The 20049-nt window shown below is 43.4% G+C and overlaps 1 protein-coding gene across 1 annotated transcript in view; it reads right to left on the bottom strand.

The window, feature by feature from the left end:
* The window catches only part of MYO5C (myosin VC), a 118441-nt gene that overhangs the window by 37278 nt on the left and 61114 nt on the right, over positions 1-20049 (bottom strand). Inside the window, exons 19-25 of the mRNA XM_024998030.2 lie at positions 17140-17351; positions 14504-14669; positions 13084-13230; positions 9740-9904; positions 8396-8489; positions 7517-7580; positions 3489-3669 (exon numbers count right to left, since the gene is read on the bottom strand). Coding sequence (XP_024853798.1) covers positions 3489-3669; positions 7517-7580; positions 8396-8489; positions 9740-9904; positions 13084-13230; positions 14504-14669; positions 17140-17351 — 1029 coding nt within the window. The remainder of the gene's footprint in view (positions 1-3488; positions 3670-7516; positions 7581-8395; positions 8490-9739; positions 9905-13083; positions 13231-14503; positions 14670-17139; positions 17352-20049) is intronic.

Genomic DNA, 20049 nt, shown 5'->3' with positions numbered 1-20049 from the left:
TCAGTCATGTCCAACTGGCTCTCACAACATCTTTAAAAAGTGATTGCTATTTATTTGTATCATTAAACACAAAAGCTTTTAAATTACTTTTCCTTAAAATGTACTTATGAACAGAGCTGAATATGCAGCTTGCCTTAAAAATGGGGAGGGATGTGCTTTAAAAATCAAGCATTTAACAGAAAACATAGTCAAAGTATTTTTAGTTTATATGACTCAATTTTCAGGTACAATTTTCAGAGATGAGCTGGAACTGATGTAAGGCCAGATGTTTATATATATGATCTCCCTAAACTGATAGTAATTCTTAAGAAGGCTTATCAATTGAGATTAGGTTTGGCTAATATAAAAATGAGATGTGCCCTTTTTTTGTTATTGATTAAAACACAGAGATAGAAAATCCAAGACTGAGAGAACAGTCCCAGGCAATTTCCAGCTCAATTACTCCACCATGCCTTTCAGCAGCTCCTGTTCTTATGGTTCAAAATATCTGCTGGAATCCCAGTCTCCCACCCACATCCCAGGTGGCAGATAGAGAAATGGAAGTGGAAGAGAAAAGGGTATACACCTTATCTGTGAAAGTAAGCACCTCACAGAAGCATCACTGAACAATGGAACCCTTCCATTTATGTTACCCATTCATGGAGTTGTAACTCATGACAAAGGAGGGTGGGGATTGAAACAGGAAAGCCATGTGTCTAGATTGCTACTATTGTTTTTAATTAAAAAACAAGGAGAAAATATATGTGTAGACTATAACCTGCAGCTTCTGTTACTGAAGTGTGGTGTAACAGTGTTTGGGACAGATAAAATTTTGCCTGTGAAATTAAAAAAAAAAACAAAACATCAAAACTGGTGAATTTTTGTGTGGCCATTAAATTTTTTTTTTTAATTTTACATTGTCTAGTCATTAAGATCAGTCATGTCCAACTCTTTGTGACACTATGGACTGTAGCCCACCACACTCCTCTGTCCATGAAATTCTCCAGGCAAGAATACTGGAGTGGGTTATCATGCCCTTCGCCAGGTGATCTTCCCGACCCAGGGACTGAACCTGTGTCTCCTGCGTTGCAGACAGATTCTTTACCATCTGAGCCACCAGGCAAGCCCATTTTGTATTGGGGTATAGCCAATTAACTGTGGAAAATTCTGAAAGAGATGGGAATACCAGACCACCTGATCTGCCTCGAGAAATTTGTGTGCAGGTCAGGAAGCAACAGTTAGAACTGGACATGGAACAACAGACTGGTTCCAAATAGGAAAAGGAGTACGTCAAGGCTGTATATTGTCACCCTGTTTATTTAACTTATATGCAGAGTACATCATGAGAAACGCTGGACTGGAAGAAACACAAGCTGGAATCAAGATTGTCGGGAGAAATATCAATAACCTCAGATATGCAGATGACACCACCCTTATGGCAGAAAGTGAACAGGAACTCAAAAGCCTCTTGATGAAGGTGAAAGTGGAGAGTGAAAAAGTTGGCTTAAAGCTCAACATTCAGAAAACGAAGATCATGGCATCTGGTCCCATCACTTCATGGGAAATAGATGGGGAAACAGTAGAAACAGTGTCAGACTTTATTTTTCTGGGCTCCAAAATCACTACAGATGGTGATTGCAGCCATGAAATTAAAAGACGCTTACTCTTTGGAAGGAAAGTAATGACCAACCTAAATAGCATATTCAAAAGCAGAGACATTACTTTGCCAACAAAGGTTCGTCTAGTCAAGGCTATGGTTTTTCCTGTGGTCATGTATGGATGTGAGAGTTGGACTGTGAAGAAGACTGAGTGCTGAAGAATTGCTGCTTTTGAACTGTGGTGTTGGAGAAGACTCTTGAGAGTCCCTTGGACTGCAAGGAGATCCAACCAGTCCATTCTGAAGAAGATCAGCCCTGGGATTTCTTTGGAAGGAATGATGCTAAAGCTGAAACTCCAGTACTTTGGGCACCTCATGCAAAGAGTTGACTCATTGGAAAAGACTCTGATGCTGGGAGGGATTGGGGGCAGGAGGAGAAGGGGACGACAGAGGATGAGATGGCTGGATGGCATCACTGACTCGATGGACGTGAGTCTGAGTGAACTCCGGGAGTTGGTGATGGACAGGGAGGCCTGGCGTGCTGCGATTCATGAGGTTGCAGAGAGTCGGACACGACTGAGTGACTGATCTGATCTGATAGCCAATTAACAATGTTGTGATAGTTTCAGGTGAACAGCAAAGGGACTCAGCCATACGCACACTTGTATCCATGCTCCCCCGAACTCCCCTCACATCTCTGGATATTTTCTAAGTTAGCCTAAGTGTTTAAAGGTTATACAGCTTTTGTTTCCACAGTGGGTAAAATAGGAGATCAAGCTGGCATGTTTTGATCATTTTACATATATGACTTCACCCCTGTAACATGCCTATGAAGTGAGTAGAATGACTAGAAAACTGAAGATGCAAAAGTGTAACATGCATTGTTTAGGGTCACAGGGCGAGCTATCAGGACCTAGGACTATCCATCCTCAAGCTCCACTCTCTGTATTGTTAAAGTAAATGTTCCAAGTCTTATCTGTATTTACCTATTGCTATTTAGTTGCTCGGTCGTGTCCAACTCTTTGCAACCCATAGACTGTAGCCTATCAGGCTCCTCTGTCCACGGGATTTTCCAGGCAAGAATACTAGAGTGGCTTGCTTCTCAAAGGGATCTTCCAGACCCAGTGATTGAACCTGCATCTCTTGCACTGGCAGGCAGATTCTTTACCACTGAGCCACCAGGGAAGCCCTTATTTAGGTATAGGTATTTACCTATAGGCTTATTATAACATGTATAAATGATGATAATGGGTTTATTTTCTTTGAAAATCAGACTAATCTCCTTAATATACCACACTGAAGAGTTTAGATCATAGTTTTAGCTACCAGAGAGGAAGTGAGTGGTTTCCTCTCACTCACTTCACCCCAAGGGCAGCCACATAATCTCATGAAATACAAACTGCAGCCAGATGATGTGACTCCCAGATTGACATCAGTCTTACGTGGCTGCTAAGGATGAAGGGCTCACAGGTATATGTGGTCCTTCTGGATTCCACAGTCCAATCTACTATTTTCAACAGTAGGAAATCAGAACCCAGAGTCTGAACATGGGCAGTTCTGCTAAGAAATTCAGGTATGAGTCCACGACATATCTTCTAAACTATGCATGGCTATTCCATGATGATTACAGAGGATATTTGTGTAATTGTAACAACTATTCTACTAACATGTGTTTCATGTATCTAGTGGAAGCTTAAAAATTTTCCAATCTCACTAAAATGGTTTGCATTGAAGAATGGAGGGAGAAACAAGCTTGGATGCTTTTAGCTGATCCTGTGGGCTGCCGTCGGTGGGGTTGCACAGAGTCGGACACGACTGACGCGACTTAGCAGCAGAGCCGAGGGGACGTGAAGCCGCTCTCTCTTGTGCAGACAAATCAGCCAAGAGCTCGTGGATGATCGAGGAGTCTTACCTTTGCCTGCTTGCTCAGCCAGGCCACTTCTCCTTTCAGGTCATCAGAGGTGACCCGCTCTTCTTCTAGCTGATGCTGTAGTTGCATCTTCTCATCCTTGAGAGCTTTAATTTCTTCTTTCAAGGACCGGATCTGCTTCTCATAGTCTTGTGTTTTCAGTTCAAAACTTTTTTCAAGAAGTCTAAGCATCAAAAGAAAAATTTGAACCATTTCTAAGGTCTTTACCCTTAATTAGAACTACACATCATTTTGGAAATAAGAGGAGACTCAGAAAGGAAGAGCCAAGTGAAGACCTATTGTGAGGACGGTGGCCTTATTTTTAGAAGACTGTTTTTATGTCCCCTTAGGTTAAGGCAGCTTCTTACCTCTTCAGAATCAGAGAAGTGTGGCTCTACAGTGATCACACACAGGGAACACAGGAGAGGGAGGCTGAACTTAAAGACTCAGTGGTTGTTGGGGTACTATAGCCCCCAAGCCACCCTGGTTCCACATAGTCCCCTAAAGGGACCGCTTCACTCAGCAAAGACCTTGGCACATTCTGCCAAGTCCTGTCTCCTGCCTAGAATCAAGGATCCTGGAACAGCCTGGCTTAGTCCTAAACAAGTTAATATGGCCATTTAATAAGGAAAAGGGTCCAGCTTGTCAAACATTTTAGAATAAACCGCAGCAAATCCAGGTACCCCAAAGGCCACAGAAAGCCAATACCTTGTAAGAAGATTGCACAATTAAATACAGGGTAAGTGCCCAAGAAAATAACCCCAGACAGATACAGAACCTAGACCAGCCCCACGCAGCCCACAGGGGCCCAGTCAGAATTGAAGCTGTCCAAGGAGCTCTGTGAGTTTATTAAATCATTTTCCCACCTGCTGGGCTGTCAACTCAGTCCATTTTATGACTTGCTTTTATAGTACAGAGGGGAAAATCCTGAGGAAGAGTCATACTCCCAATAGGATTTTGTTTCTTTTCTTCTTATAAATATCAACAAACATTTAAACTTTGTTTTCAGATTAAAAACAAAACAAAACAAAACAAAAACTACAGTGTTCCTAAGAGTCCAGGAAAATACATTTGAAGAAGCAAATTGCAACCAGAAATCTTATGTAAAGAGAATCTTAAGACTTGTAGTCTAAGACTTGGAAGCTGACCAGGAGTGTGCCCACTGACTGTGGGACCCTTGAGCTTCCAGAGGGTTGTGATGGGACAAGTCTTTCCCAGTCAGCTGACCAGGGACCAGACTGAGCTGTGGGTGAGTGCTGAAGAGGACTGTAAAGAGCTCAGGCTGGCTCTCTAGCCCCTGCTTGAAATGATCGCTCTTAAGTGGCCTCAGATGACCAGGAGATGCCAAGAGCTGAGCTCCTCTCTTCTAAAGTTAAGAATTCATGGAAAAACAGACTTTTCAAGGTAAAAAGTTAACTAGTCCTATTTAAAACCTGACGTAAATATGATGCAGCAATTCCACTCCTAGGTATATATGCAAAGAAAAAGAAAACACTATTTTAAAAGAATACATGCACCCCAGTGTTCATAGTAGCACTATTTACAATAGTCAAGATATGGAAGCCACCTAAGGGTCCATCACCAGATGAATGGATAAAGAAGATGTGGTACATATATACAATGGAATGCTACTCAGGCATAAGAAAGAAAAATTTCCATTTGCAACAACATGGATGAAACTGAGGGATCTTATGCACAGTGAAATAAGTCAGACAGAAAAAGACACTGTGTTTTATAGGTGGAACATTAAAAAAAAAAAAAACCACAAATGAATATAGCAAGGCAAACAGACTCATAAAAAACAAACTAGTGGTTACCAGTGGGGAGAGGGAAGGTGGAGAAGCAAGAAAGGGGAAGGAGATTAAAAGGTACAGACTACTGTGTATGATATAAATAAGCTGCTAGGATATATTGCATAACACAGGGAATATAGCTAACATTTTATAATAACTACAAATGGAGCATAATGTATAAACATTTTGAACCACTATGTCGTACACCTGAAGCTAATATAGTATTATAAATCAACTGCACATCAAAAGGACTTCCCTGGTGGTTCATACAGTAAAGAATCTGCCTGCAATGTAGAAGACCTGGGTTTGATCCCTGGGTTGGGAAGATCCTCTGGAGAAGGGAATGGCTATCCACTCCAGTATTCTTGCCTAGAAAATTCCTTGAATAGAGGAGCCTGGCAGGCTACAGTCCAAAGCATTGCAAAGAGTCAGACAGGACTGAGCCACTTTCACATATGCACACACATACATCAAAAGAAAAAAAACTGATGTAGGATCATGAAACACTGTATGTATACATTAACTCTTGGAGTTCTTCAGTGACACTCTCTCCCCTGACTTCTTGGCATCCTGGCCCCCTCATCCAGACCCAGGTTCTTCCGCTAACTAACTTCACAGGAAAGTTGTATATGCTGCCACCAAGGCAGCACTGTGCCATCTAGCCTCCAACAGAGACGCCAAGAATGTTCCATCTCTTCCCAGCACTCTGCCATGCAGCCCTATCTGGAGATCTAAAGACCTGTGAATTTACCCCTTAAGAGAGAGAGACACAGACTGGAGCCTTTAGATCTTAGCAAAGCGTTTGTTGAGACAGGAAACATGGGGCTGGTACAATTCAAGGTTATGGGGACCTGTCTTTTTAACTAATTTTTATTGGAGTATAGTTGATTTACAATGTTCTGGTAGTTTCTGCTGTACAACAAAGTGCACCAGTTATACATATCTGCTCTTTTTCAAATTCTACTCCCATATAGATCATTACAGAGCACTGAGTTCCCTGTGCCATACAGTAGATCCTTATTAGTTATCTATTTTAGATACAGTGGTGGGTATATGTCAATCCCAATCTCCTGATTTATCCCTTTCTCCCTTGGTAATTATAAATTTGTTTTCTAAATCTGTGACTCTATTTCTGTTTCATAAATAAGGTCACTTGTATCATTCTTTTAGATTCCTCATGAAAGCACCATCACATATTATATGTCTTTGTCTGACTCCACTCAGTATGACAATCTTTAGGCCCATCCATGTCACTGCAAATGACATTATTTTGTTTTTGTTTGTGGCAGAGTAACAATATGCCATTGATTAATATATATGTCCATCTTCTTTGTCCACTCCTCTGTGGTGAATATTTAGCTTGCTTCCATGTTCTGGCTATTGTAAGCAGTGCTGCTATGAACACTGGGGTGCATATAATATTTTGAATTATGGTTTTCTCTAGATATACGCCCAGGAATGGGATTTCTGGATCATATGGTAGCTCTAATTTTAGTTTTTTAAGGAACCTCCATACTGTCTTCCATAATGGCTACACTAATTTTTATTCCCACGAACAGTGCAGAGGGTTCCCTTTTCTCCACACCCTCTCTAGCATTTATTGTTTGTAAATTTTCTGATGATCGCCATTCTGAATGCTGTGAGGTGATACCTCATTGTAGTTTTGATTTTTATCTTTCTAATAATTAGTGATATTGAGCATCTTTTCATGTGCCTCTTGGTCATCTGTATGTCTTATTTGGAGAAATGTCTATTCAGATCTTCCAACCATTTTTTTTTATGGGGTTGCTTTTTTTATATTGAGCTACATGAGCTATTGGACCTGCCTTAATTTATGTGAGGTGAGTTACACGCCTTACTGTCTGGGACAAGAGTCAAGTTTACAGATACAATGTGAGGGTAGGGGGCAAAGAAGGACGGTTTAAGAGGCAATAATTTTCACCCTTGGACTTGAAAGCTGAAAAACGTGGCAGTCTCTGAACTTGTCACTGTCTTGGTGATAAAGAGAAAGCAAGACATGCCCAGTGGTCCACTGAGCCCATAACTCCAGAACCTGTGCAGTGTCTGAAATGTGCACCCTTGGGGACGTAGCTCTCACAAAGCTGTCTCTCACTTCCTAAAAATATCCGCGCTGTGCTCTCCTGTATCTGTGATCTGCAACCTGCAAGCTGAGAAGCAAATTAGAAAACAGCAGAGAGAGAAGGAAGCAGTGGCTTTAAAGCAAACGAGATTTCATACACTCTTTGTTGTTCTTCTTTTCGCACATCATCAAAGAGCTGCTTGGTGAGGTTATCCATTTTTTCTGTGAAAAGAGAATGAATGCTCTTTGAAATAGGTGTGAAAAGCAATGCCTTGATTGTTTCATGCCACATTTAACAAAGTAAGAATGTAAGAACAATCGGGTGGTATTTATTATTAATGGGACTTGAGATGAGAGTGTAATTGTCATCTTTTATAAATTAGAATTCTGCAATTAGAATCTGAATTGGACAAGTACAGATGGACAAGCTAGGCTGCGGATGGCTGCTCCACACGCCAAAGGAAACTGACGCTGCTGGTCCCAAGGGTCTGCACGTGACAGCCCAGGGCTGACGCGGCTCAGTGCTAAGGAGGCGTCTTTGTTCAGGGACAGGACTGGGTACCACTTACACTGGGTAACTTGGCCAGAGCTAAAATTTGAGTGCAAATCCTTGGCAAGCCAGAAACATTATCCCAGCTTTGCCCTGACAATGCACAAGGATGGCTATAAAATTTTTAAAAAATGAGATTCTGAATGATCCCTGTTACCACTACCCACAGTCATCACCCCCTCCCCATCTTCTGATATAACAGCTCCAGGCTTACGGCCCACCCATCTGTACTTTGCAAATGGCCCAGGAGATTCTGAGGCACAGACAGGGACTACTGTGCTCTGATAAAAGTTGGAAACAAGCCAGGTGACCCTGCAGGGTACAGTTGCCACAATTTAAATACAGTTATTTTCTGTGGAGTAAAAGTGTTCTCATTACACCAGAGGCGTCTGGTTCAGCCTGAAACTCGATTCCTGCCCAGTGCCTATTTCCTGAAGGACTAGGCCTGTGAACTGGTGAATGTGCATCGGGCCACCTCGGGCTTTACCTTTCAACTCTTCAGTCTTCTCTTGAAGCTTCAGCTGTATTTGTTCTTTCTGTATTTCCAATTCTGAATTATGCTTCTGAAGCTTTGCCAGTTTCTAGCAAAGGGAAGGGAAAAAATGGTTTTTTGAAAACCTTGCTTTGAGTTTCATCACCATTGCCTGCATATTTTTAAATTAGTTATTTTTCGGTCTCGGCGCCCGTCCATAGGTAACAGCTGGCAGCAGCCCACTGTGAGATGCTGTGTTTAGCTCCACATGCAAGGGCTCCATGTGACTTCAATAGACACTAGTTCCCAGCCCCATCCAACAAGGGCTGAAATCAAGGAGAAAGAACCAAATCCAAGGTCTTCCCAAAGTCAAGGCAACTCCTCTGTCTTTTTATTGGCTAAAAATAGCCAGGGTATTCATACATTAAATGTAGGAAATTTATGATATAAAGTGGATTCACACTTCGAGAGTCTTATGACTCAGGAAGGATGTATGATCACAGTAGTTCTCCAGCAAAGTCTCTGCTGGGCTGGCAGCTGGGGGCCCCTGGGTGCTGGTGACTGGTGACTGGCAGTGTGGGAGATGCTAGCCTCTGTGTTAGTGCAGCCGGGCACTTGGTCACGGGCAGGGCAGAGGGATGCCCTAGTACTCCAAGCTGTCACCACTCTGGGTGTTGTGGGACTTTAGAAGGTGCAGAATGGATGGTAATAAATAATGGGTTTGAAAATATCAGCTCACGCTTTTGCAGGGCTATATGAGTCACTCGGCTGAACTATTTCACGTGACAATTTTATCGTCACAGTAATTCTGTCAGTCCCTTTTTGTTATTCCCATCTTCCATATGAGGAAACTAAAATTCAGAGAGGGTAAGCGACTTGTCCAAGTTTCCCAGACAGAGAAAATCTCAACCTGGGACATCTGGTTTTTACATCTACTGCTCTTTTTACTATGACACGAGATGCAGACCTGCCCACGCTTTGCACTGCTGCCCTGGGGATGATGCTTCCAGGGTGCACGCCAGGTGGACAAGTGACAGCAGACCAAGGTCATGCTGGATGAGAGGGAGACATTGCCTAGGGCCCTTTCTCAGGCCTTCCATCACTCCACACAAGTGGAAGGCAGTGAAAACCTTACAGTGTGCTTCTTGAAGCACAGGTCTCCTCTTCCCCTTACCCCTTTCCCCTCCAGACTCTGGGCCTCAGATCTCCCTTCTCTAAAACGCAGGCTTTCTCTGGTAATGAAAGCCAACAGCAAAATCTGATTTCTGTGCAGAAGTCATCTCTGTGGGAAATGCTGCACCATGATCTCTTCCACAGAAAGACTCACAAGCTACGTGCACAGTCATTTCCAGCACAGACCTCTTCCACGGAAGCCCTGTATCTCATCCCCTTCTCCTCATAATTCTGCCTGTGGGCGGCTGCTCTGTCCAGTTCAGATTCCAGTTTCTGAATCTTCTCCACGTCACCGGCCCGAAGGGCAGCCAGGCTGGTCAGCTTCTCCACCAGCCCATGGTTCTCTTTGTTCTGGAGGAAAGAAACATCAGATACTCAGGGGTTTATCCAAAATAAAGAAGCTGTTCCATTAGCTTCTTGCAACTTCTCATCTAAGTGGGAGGTTTTTTTTACACTGACCATGATTATCATCACAATGGCCCGTAAGCATCTTCACCCGGTGAGAATAAGGAGGCAGAGCTGGTCAGGCAAATGCTTTCCTGAGTTGGGGGATCTTTTGGTCCAAACCCTGGAGCTCCAGGACAACCCTAGTTCTGTGAGTTGAACTGGGTCTTCTTCATCTCCCCAAATCCACATGTTGAAGTCCTAGTCCCCAGTACCTCAGGATGTCACTGTATTTGGAGATTTGGTCTTAAAAGACGTAACTAAGGTAAAACGAGGTCACATGGGTGGACCCTGATTCAGTATGACTGGTGTCTTTATAAGAAGGGATTAGGACAGATGTGAGGGGAGGGGAGACGACGTGAAGACACATGGGGAAGAAAGCCGTGTATAAGCCAAGGAAAGACACCTTGGAAGAGACCAAAGATGCCAACATCTTGATCCTAGACTTTCAGCTTCCTGCACCGTGAGAAAATAAATATCTGTTGTTTAAGCTGCCCTGCCTGTGCTGGCTTATCACGGCAGCCCTAGTACATGAGTATCTGGAATGCAGCTCAGGCAGTGTGGGGTCTCCCACAGGCCCTGCTGCCAGTGGTCAGGGCTGTTTTTCAGGGCTGTTACATACCAGCGACATAATGTGCAGGACTGCTGCACAACACAGGGAGGGGGAACTGTATCAAAACCTCAAGTTTTTGGTTTGCACATTCACCCACTCACCAAGGACTCCTATGATACAGCTTAGCACTACCTTTAAAGTTTATCAGAGGAGAATCTGATTATTACTTGAGACAGATGTAGGAGTGAGTTTTATAGATCTGGGCACATTCCTGGACACAGCCTTCCCACACTGACTGAGGGTGTATGGAGTTTGGGTTTTTTTTTTTTCCTATCAATAGGAATGGAATGGGGAATCTTCCCAAACTAGGCAGGGCTGTAGTCAGACCACATTGACCTTTGGGGAAGTAAAAAATGGCAACTCCTCTGGGCCAATGCAGCTCTGAAGGAGCATGGCTTGGCATGAAGGTAGCATCTTTGTGCAAATTAGAAAAAGACACTCTTGCCTCAAGGCAGTACAACTCTACACCAAGACACATGGCAAGTGAAGTCACACTGGATTTCAGCTCCCTCTCCTTTCTTGGGCAGGTGCCCTTGTGCAGTGTGCAACCTACACACTCGTGTGTATCAGCCCTTTACAGTGTACTTCTGCTTCCTAGCTCAAGTAGTCCATATAAACTGCTTAAACCTCCTAACATGGGCATAAATCTTCAGTGTTGACAAAAAATTAATTAATCAATAGTCAATATAAGAAAGAAATAAAGTATTTTATTTGAGTCAACCTGAGGATTATAACCCAGGAGACAGTTTTTCAGAAAACTGGTGACTGTTCCACCTGTTAGAGGTCAAAACACAGGTATATAAGCTTTTGAGACAAAGGGCTATACATCAAAGTAAAATATTGATATTTTACACAGTCCAACAAGGCAAATAGCAAATCACTGTGACCTCTTAGAGGATTTGAGCAGACTCTTATCTCTTAAGGGGCTACCTTGCTAGTTGGGACCTGCCGGGAGCCGGCATATTGCATATTGAGTGCATATTGCATATTGAGTGCAGCACCTTCACAGGATAATCTTTCAGGATCTGGAATAGCTCAACTGGAAGTCTATCACTGCCGGGAGCCAGCACGAGGAGCTCCACCCATGACAAAGGTCATGAGGAAGGAGGCTTGGCATACGCAAAGGCAGGATCGAGCCTCAGGAATCCCCCTGGAAATTCTCAAGCATCTACCCCCAAAACCAGAGTCTGCCTACTTTCTGCTTTGTGCTCTCACCTACACCTCTGACTTTACAGAGGGGGCTGTCCCCCACTACCTCTCTCTGAAACAAGAGTTAACTTATAGCTCCAGTTAATAAAGTTTCTGGGTGTGATAGTGTTTCAACCTACAAACTCCTTTGGAAGTCCCCTAGCCTGCCTGAATAGGTTTTTCTGGCCACATGTGATCGCTCAGAGCCTCCCAACTGTGAGAGGCAGGAGATGTTCTAAACTGTCTAAACACAGATTCCTTTGAGTAGTTAAAAGATTGATTAGAAATTGTATTGGTGAAGGGTTTTTCACTTGGTGGGCTAATGTTTGCTGCTAAGTCTCCATATCCCTTACCTGCTGTGTCCCTGGCAGTGTATTGATTAATATAATTGGTGTAAGTAGTAGCTTTAATGTTTATAACCTGGGACCCTTGAGTTAATTCTTTTTCTTGTTATAGCCCACCACACCTTTGCTCTGTAGGAATGAAACTTTATCTAATGCTTTTGGAGGGTGGCTCCTGACCAATCACCTTTAGAGAAAAATAAGTTTTCTGAACAAAGGGTCTTAAAATGTTAACAGGCCTCCGGGCCAGAAGATGATGCAAATCACCTAAGCTTTTGCATATGATAAGTCTGCAGGAAGAAAGCCTGGCTTGCTGCATGACTCTACCCCTTCCCCCATTATCCTCTATGCATAATTTAAGGTATAAAAACTACTTTGGAAAATAAAGTGTGGGCCTTGTTCACCGAAACTTGGTCTCCCCATGTCGTTCTTTCTCTCACCTTCTGGCTGAATTATCCAGCCTCTTTTCTCCACTGAATTTCCTCACTGAGCTATCCTTATTTCAGCCTCTTTTTTCACTGAATTTTCCTACTGAACTATCCTTATTCTATTACTCTTTATATCCTTAATTAACGTTTAATTAAGCAGTTGTTTCCTGATCCTCGCCGACGCCGTCCCCGCTTCGAATTCCCTGGATCCACCAGGGCTGGACCCCGGCAGGGACCTGAAGGAAATTGCTTTCTTTTGTGGGGTGGGGGCGGGGTGTTAAACAGACATTTCTGTGTCCTCTAAGGGGACCCAGCTGTCGTATAGCGCAGATGCACAATGTCCACTAACGGGGATAACATTATGGCTCAAAGGGCAGAGAAAATTTTATGTTCAATTTTTCTTGTCTTGCCTTAAAATAACTTTATTTCATCAACAGCATAGTTAAGGAACTAGTCTGGAACTAAAATAAATCTGTTAGAAAGAGTAAATATGAAGGATGCATAATGAACACTTACCTGGTCTTCTACCTTTTTCTGCAAACGCTGAACTCTGTAAGTGAGCTGAATGTTGAGCACAAATCGTCGGATATTCTGAAATCTGCGTCTGGCTAGCCATGCCCGGGCATATTTCTGCAGGATCACAGCCTTGTGTTCTTTCAGCATCTTTAAAAGAAGATTTTGGGAAATGCAAAATGGGTCTCCACTGTTTTTTCTCATCAACTCTTTCAGTGTTGAGAGATGTAACTACCAGAATACTCCTACAGGGTGAAATACTAATTTTTTGTAGTCAACCCACACAATTCTGTTTACCTATTTTTTTTCAGATTTTTAAAAACTGAACTCTAGTTTACTTACAATGTTGTATGAGTTTCAAGTGTACCGCACAGTGATTCAGCTATACCTATATATATATTCTTTCTCAGATTTTTTCACTATAGGTTATTACAAGATATAGTTCCCTGTGTATACTCTGTGTATAGTCTTCGTAGTTTATCTGTTTTATATATAGTAGTGCATATATGTTAATCCCAAAGTCTTAATTTTTCCACTCCCCTCCCACTATCCTCTTGGTAACTAACCCTATGTTTGTTTTCGATGTCTGTGAATCTATTTCTGTTCCATAAATAAGTTCATTTGCATCATTTTAAAAGATTCCACATATAAGTGATGGCACATGATATTTGTCTTTCTCTGATTTACTTCACTTACTATGATAATTTCAAGCCTCAACCATGTTGCTGCAAATGACATTATTTCACACTTTTTTAATGGCCAAATAACATTCCGGTGTGTATGTGGTATGTATGTACCACATCTTGTTTATCCATTCATCTGTGAATAGACATTGAGGTTGTTTCCAGGTCCTGGCTACTGTAAACAGCACTGCTATGAACATAGGGGTGGGTGGATCTTTTCAAATTAGAATTTGTTCTAGATACATGCCCAGGAGCAGGATTGCAGGATCATATGGTAATTTTATTTTTAGCTTTTTAAGCAACCTCCATATGTTCTGCATAGTGGCTACACCAATTTACATTCCCACCAAAAATGTAGGAGTGCTCCCTTTTTTCCATAACCTTTCCAGCGTTTATTATTAGTAGATTTTTTGATGATGGCCAATCTGACTGGTGTGAGATGCTACCTCACTGTAGTTCTGACTTGCATTTCTCTAAATAATTAGTGATGCTGAGAATCTTTCATGTGCCTCTTGGCCATCTGCATGTCTTCTTTGGAGAAATGTCTATTTAGGTCTTCTGCCCATTTTTTGACTGGGTTATGTTTAGTAGTATAAGCTATTTGTATATTTTGGAAATTAATCCTTTGTTGGTAGCATTACTTGCAGATATTTTCTCCTACCTAGACTTTGGAAACAATAACCAAATCCTGGCTGCAGCAGACACATATGAACAGACACTCATATCCCAGAAAGCCACACCTTTTGATACCTCCTCCTTGCCAGGAATCCTCGGGTGTAGGCCTGGATGGTGATAGTGGCCACACGAATCAGCTGGTACAAGTTGCGGACGAGATACGCTCGACAGTACTTCTGAATGACAATGGCTGCCCACGCTTCTTTTAAGGCAGTGGCAGTAACAGCTTTCCTTGGTTAAAAAGAATGCAGAGTAAACCTGTTGCAAATGGGGCACTGACTTCCACCCCAGAGCAACCAGCTTGCACAATACTTCTTAACTGAGGCATATTCCAAAGTTCTGCAAATTATGCATTAAACGTTGGAATGGTTTACGCTAATGTCTAGTCAAGATCAGTGTTATTACTTCTTCTTTCCATCCTGATTTGAACATGGATCTGTTCCAGGAATGAGGCACCACAGGGGAACTATCCCACTCTTCACATTCAGGCCGATCACCCCACCATCACTCACATACCCACAGAGGCGTGACAACACAACTGTGCTTTGGCTTTGCGCTTGCTCATTCATCTAGTCATTCATGTGGGAGATCATGCTGGCACCTCCAGATCAGGGGTTGAAAAACTATGGCCTTGGGGCCACAGCTGCACCTTCCCACCTGCTATTGTCACATTTTGTTGTAACATAGTCACACTTATTATTTACATATAGCCCATGGCTGATTTCATGCTACAAAGGTAGAGTTTAATAGTTGTGAGAGAAACCACAAGACCCCCAAAAGCCCAAACATTTGGCCCTTACAGAAAAAGTTTGTCAACTCCTATATGATGGCCTGGAGGTGAGGAGAAAGTTCTTACCTGCAGAGTTTACAACCTCGTAAAACAGACTTAGAAATGGTCAAGTGGGATAAGAAGAAAAATAAAATTACTACTAAAAGATCTGTAAGAAAGATCTTACTGAACTATCATTCTGCTTGGGAAGAACTGACATGTCAGCCAGGCTTGACAGAAAAGTAGGATTTCAAAAGACAGTAAAGGCTAGAAAAGGCATTTCAGACTAAGGGACAGGTGAAGACATGGAGGCCTAGCAGTGCCTGAAACATTCAGAAAAAGAGAATTTGTCTGGAGTTGCCAGAATATAAGATACATGGAGAAAACTGGTAGTTAGTGAGGTGAGAAAAAATAGATGGGGACTGTTTGTTATCAAAATATGTACTTACTGAACATGTACTATGTGCCACTCACTGTGCTGGGTCCTAGGTATGGATGCAGAGGCAACCAGGCAAGTATCATCCCTGTCCTCTCAGAGCGTCTGTGCTTACGGCTCCACCCAAGCCATGGGGACCCATGAGTACCAGGTCAAAGGCTGAGTGCCCTTCTCTGGGAAACAGGGGCCACTGCAAGCATGAGAGGCAGGAGCAGGGGCTCTATGAGGCGCTGCTTTAGAAGTCAGGAAGGAGAGGCAGCGGGTAGAGGGCTGTGCTACAGAGTGAAACACAAATGATAATGAAGGCTCCATGCAGGGCAGGGGTGTGGGAATGAAATAAGCAGGACAGACACAGGAGGCAAATGGAGGAAGCATGAGTTTGGGGAAGACAGTAACTCTGGACTTTCCTGCCCTGGGGACTCCTGCAATTAACCGAAACCAGAGGCTTGAGAGGGAAAGCGAGACTGACTGTAAGTGTATGTAAGATGGTTGCCTAGGGGAGCATGGGCCAGGAGGTAGGGGCAGGGTGGTGGAATGGCAAGCCCAGTTTGGGGTGGGCCGAGATGAAGGCTGTGGTGTGTCAGTCACGTGGAGGAGCCCAGATACTGCTGGAGGTCAGGCATAAGGCTCAGGATGAGGGAACCTGAGCTACACAGCCTATCTTTAAAAACCTGGCTCTCCTACTACTGTCACAGCAAGGGAAGGAGGGAGGCTGGGCAGACACGGAGATGCTCACAGTGCTATCCAGGAAGGATGCTTGTCTCGCTGGCCATCCCAGGATGGCCTCTTGGGAGCACTCAGATGGGTGGGATGGCTGTGTCCTCCACTCGGGCAGCCCTACCCAGGGGACTCATTGCTTGTGGGCAGAGCCTTGCCACAATCTCTCAGGCATGGTCTGGCCCCACTACCTGCAAGTTAGGTTGGTCAGTGGTGTCCTTATTCACAAGCTTCACTTGGACCCTGATCACCCTTAGGTGTTTTAAGTTCCCAAGGACTAGCGGCTCAGCCTCTCTACCTGGTCTCACCAGGAATTCTGGCCCTCTTCAGCAACACCCTGATCGGGGCTTTCTCTCATCAAGGTCTTGGTTGCCACCTCTGCCATGTGGGGACAGTACGCAGAGTCAGCACCACCTGCCCCCAAGGACACACCCGTCTGCTCTTGAGGCTCACAGCCACCTGTGTACCCACACACACATCTGCACCTGGGTCCTGGGAGAAAAGAGGCCCTGGGGGTGATAGGGAAGAAAGTCGTACAGTTGCTCAAGTTTTCTTGATTCCAATTCCGAGGGTAAAGAATCTGCCTGCAATGCAGGAGACCCAGGTTTGATCCCTGGGTCTGGCAGATCTGGAGAAGGGAATAGCTATCCAATTTCCAATTGCCTGAAGAATTCCATGGACAGAGGAGCCTGGCAGGCTACAGATCATGGGGTCTCAATGAGTTGGACATGACTGAGCGACTAACACTTACCCAATTTTCACTCCTGGTTTCAACATACCTCACGGTTTTCTGACCCCGGAAGTACTGCTGGATGATCAGGGCCGCTTGTCTCTCTCTGAGGAATTTTTTTCTCTGGAGCCAGCCACGGACGTGCTTTTGTATCGCAATACAACCCTGCCTCAGTTTATCCAACCGGAGTTTTTCTAAATAAGCCACTTGCCCTGCTCTGAAGAAAATTTTGGTTTTACCAAACTGGTACTGATTAGAATCCTGGAAGAGAAAAATGACATAATCAGAACAAACTGTCAAATTTTCTACAGTATTTGGAAAAGATGTTTAGAGATCCAAACACACCACCAATATTGTTATTTTGACATCTCTGTTCTTTGACATAAAGAGGAAAACTGATTGTGACCTGGAAGTTTATGTTTTGCCTTTTTTGTTTAAAGACTCTTCGGAAGAAGAAGTGGACAGGAGGGTGAGGGTTGTGTCTGTGGGGTGAGGGTGAGAGGGGATGTTTGTATTGTGGGTGATTTTCAACTGGGCTGCTGGGGAGCTCCAGCCACTTATAGGTGGTTTTCACAGAAGGGCAGAGGTGCCTGGAAAGGCTTCATTTCTGTCTTCATTTGGCGTCTCTTCATCAATCTTCCAACAAAACGAGAGAAGAGTCTCTACATGGACATCGCCAGATGGCCAACACCGAAATCAGACTGATTTTTGCAGCCAAAGATGGAGAAGCTCTATACAGTCAGCAAAAACAAGACCAGGAGCTGACTGTGGCTCAGATCATGAACTCCTTATTGCCAAATTCAGACTAAAGTTGAAGAAAATGGTGAAAACACTAGACCATTCAGGTATGACCTAAATCAAATCCCTTATGACTATACACTGGAAGAAATAGATTTACGGGATTAGATCTGATAGACAGACTGCCTGATGAACTATGGACAGAGGTTCGTGACATTGTACAGGAGACAGGGATCAAGACCATTGCCATGAAAAAGAAATGCAAAAAAGCAAAATGGCTGTCTGGGGAGGCCTTACAAATAGCTGTGAAGAGGAGAGAAGCAAAGGAGAAAAGCAAAGATATATCCATTTGAATGCAGAGTTCCAAAGAATGGCAAGAAGAGATAAGAAAGCCTTCCTCAGTGATCACTGCAAAGAAATAGAGGAAAACAATAGAATGGGAAAGACTAGAGATCTCTTCAAGAAAATTAGAGATACTAAGGGAATATTTCATGCAAAGATGGGCTTGATAAAGGACAGAAATGGTATGGACCTAACAGAAGCAGATGATATTAAAAACAGGTGGCAAGAATACACAGAAGAACTGTACAAAAAAGATCTTCATGACCCAGATAATCACGATGGAGTGATCACTGACCTAGAGCCAGACATCCTGGAATGTGAAGTCAAGTGGGCCTTAGAAAGCATCACTACGAACAAAGCTAGTGGAGGTGATGAAATTCCAGTTGAGCTATTCCTAATTCTGAAAGATGATGCTGTGAAAGTGCTGCACTCAATATGCCAGCAAATTTGGAAAACTTAGCAGTGGCCACAGGACTGCAAAAGGTCAGTTTTCATTCCAATCCCAAAGAAAGGCAATGCCAAAGAATGCTCAAACTACCACACAATTGCACTCATCTCACATGCTAGCAAAGTAATGCTCAAAATTCTCCAAGCCAGGCTTCAGCAATACATGAACCGTGAACTTCCAGATATTTAAGCTGGTCTTAGAAAAGACAGAGGAACCAGAGATCAAATTTCCAACATCTGGTGGATCATCGAAAAAGCAAGAGAGTTCCAGAAAAACATCTATTTCTGCTTTATTGACTACGCCAAAGCCTTTGACTGTGTGGATCACAATAAACTGTGGAAAATTCTGAAAGAGATGGGAATACCAGACCACCTAATCTGCCTCTTGAGAAACCTCTATGCAGGTCAGGAAGCAACAGTTAGAACTGGACATGGAACAACAGATTGGTTCCAAATAGGAAAAGGAGTACATCAAGGCTGTATATTGTCACCCTGCTTATTTAACTTCTATGCAGAGTACATCATGAGAAACGCTGGGCTGGAGGAAGCACAAGCTGGAGTCAAGATTGCCGGGAGAAATATCAATAACCTCAGATATGCAGATGACACCACCCTTATGGCAGAAAGTGAAGAAGAACTAAAGAGCCTGTTGATGAAAGTGAAAGAGGAGAGTGAAAAAGTTGGCTTAAAGCTCAACATTCAGAAAACAAAGATCATGGCATCTGGTCCCATTATTTCACGGCAAATAGATGGGGAAACAGTGGAAACAGTGTCAGACTTTATTTTTTGGGGCTCCAAAATCACTGCAAATGGTGACTGCAGCCATGAAATTAAAAGACGTTTACTCCTTGGAAGGAAAGTTATGACCAACCTAGATAGCATATTGAAAAGCAGAGACATTGCTTTGTCAACAAAGGTCCGTCTAGTCAAGGCTATGGTTTTTCCAGTGGTCATGTATGGATGTGAGAGTTGGAGTATAAAGAAAGCTGAGCACCAAAGAATTGATGCTTTTGAACTGTGGTGTTGGAGAAGACTCTTGAGACTCCCTTGGACTGCAAGGAGATCTAACCAGTCCATCCTAAAGGAGATCAGTCCTGGGTATTCATTGGAAGGACTGATGATGAAGCTGAAACTCCAATACTTTGGCCACCTGATGCAAAGAGCTGACTCTTTGGAAAAGACCCTGCTGCTGGGAGGGATTGAGGGCAGGAGGAGGGGACGACAGAGGATGAGATGGTTGGATGGCATCACCGACTCAATGGACTTGGGTTTGGGTAAACTCCAGGAGTTGGTGATGGACAGGGAGGCCTGGCATGTTGCAGTCCATTTTCAGGCACAACTGAGTGACTGAACTGCACTGGACACCACTCCTCTCCTGGCCATCAGAGCTACTTTCCCCATCTCTTTTCTGTCAAAACTCATGGCTTCAGCA

Source organism: Bos taurus, chromosome 10 (assembly GCF_002263795.3).
Source record: "Bos taurus isolate L1 Dominette 01449 registration number 42190680 breed Hereford chromosome 10, ARS-UCD2.0, whole genome shotgun sequence".
Lineage (NCBI taxonomy): Eukaryota > Metazoa > Chordata > Mammalia > Artiodactyla > Bovidae > Bos > Bos taurus.
The sequence above is the reverse complement of the archived record's forward strand: the minus strand, read 5'-3'. Positions and strand labels throughout refer to the sequence as shown.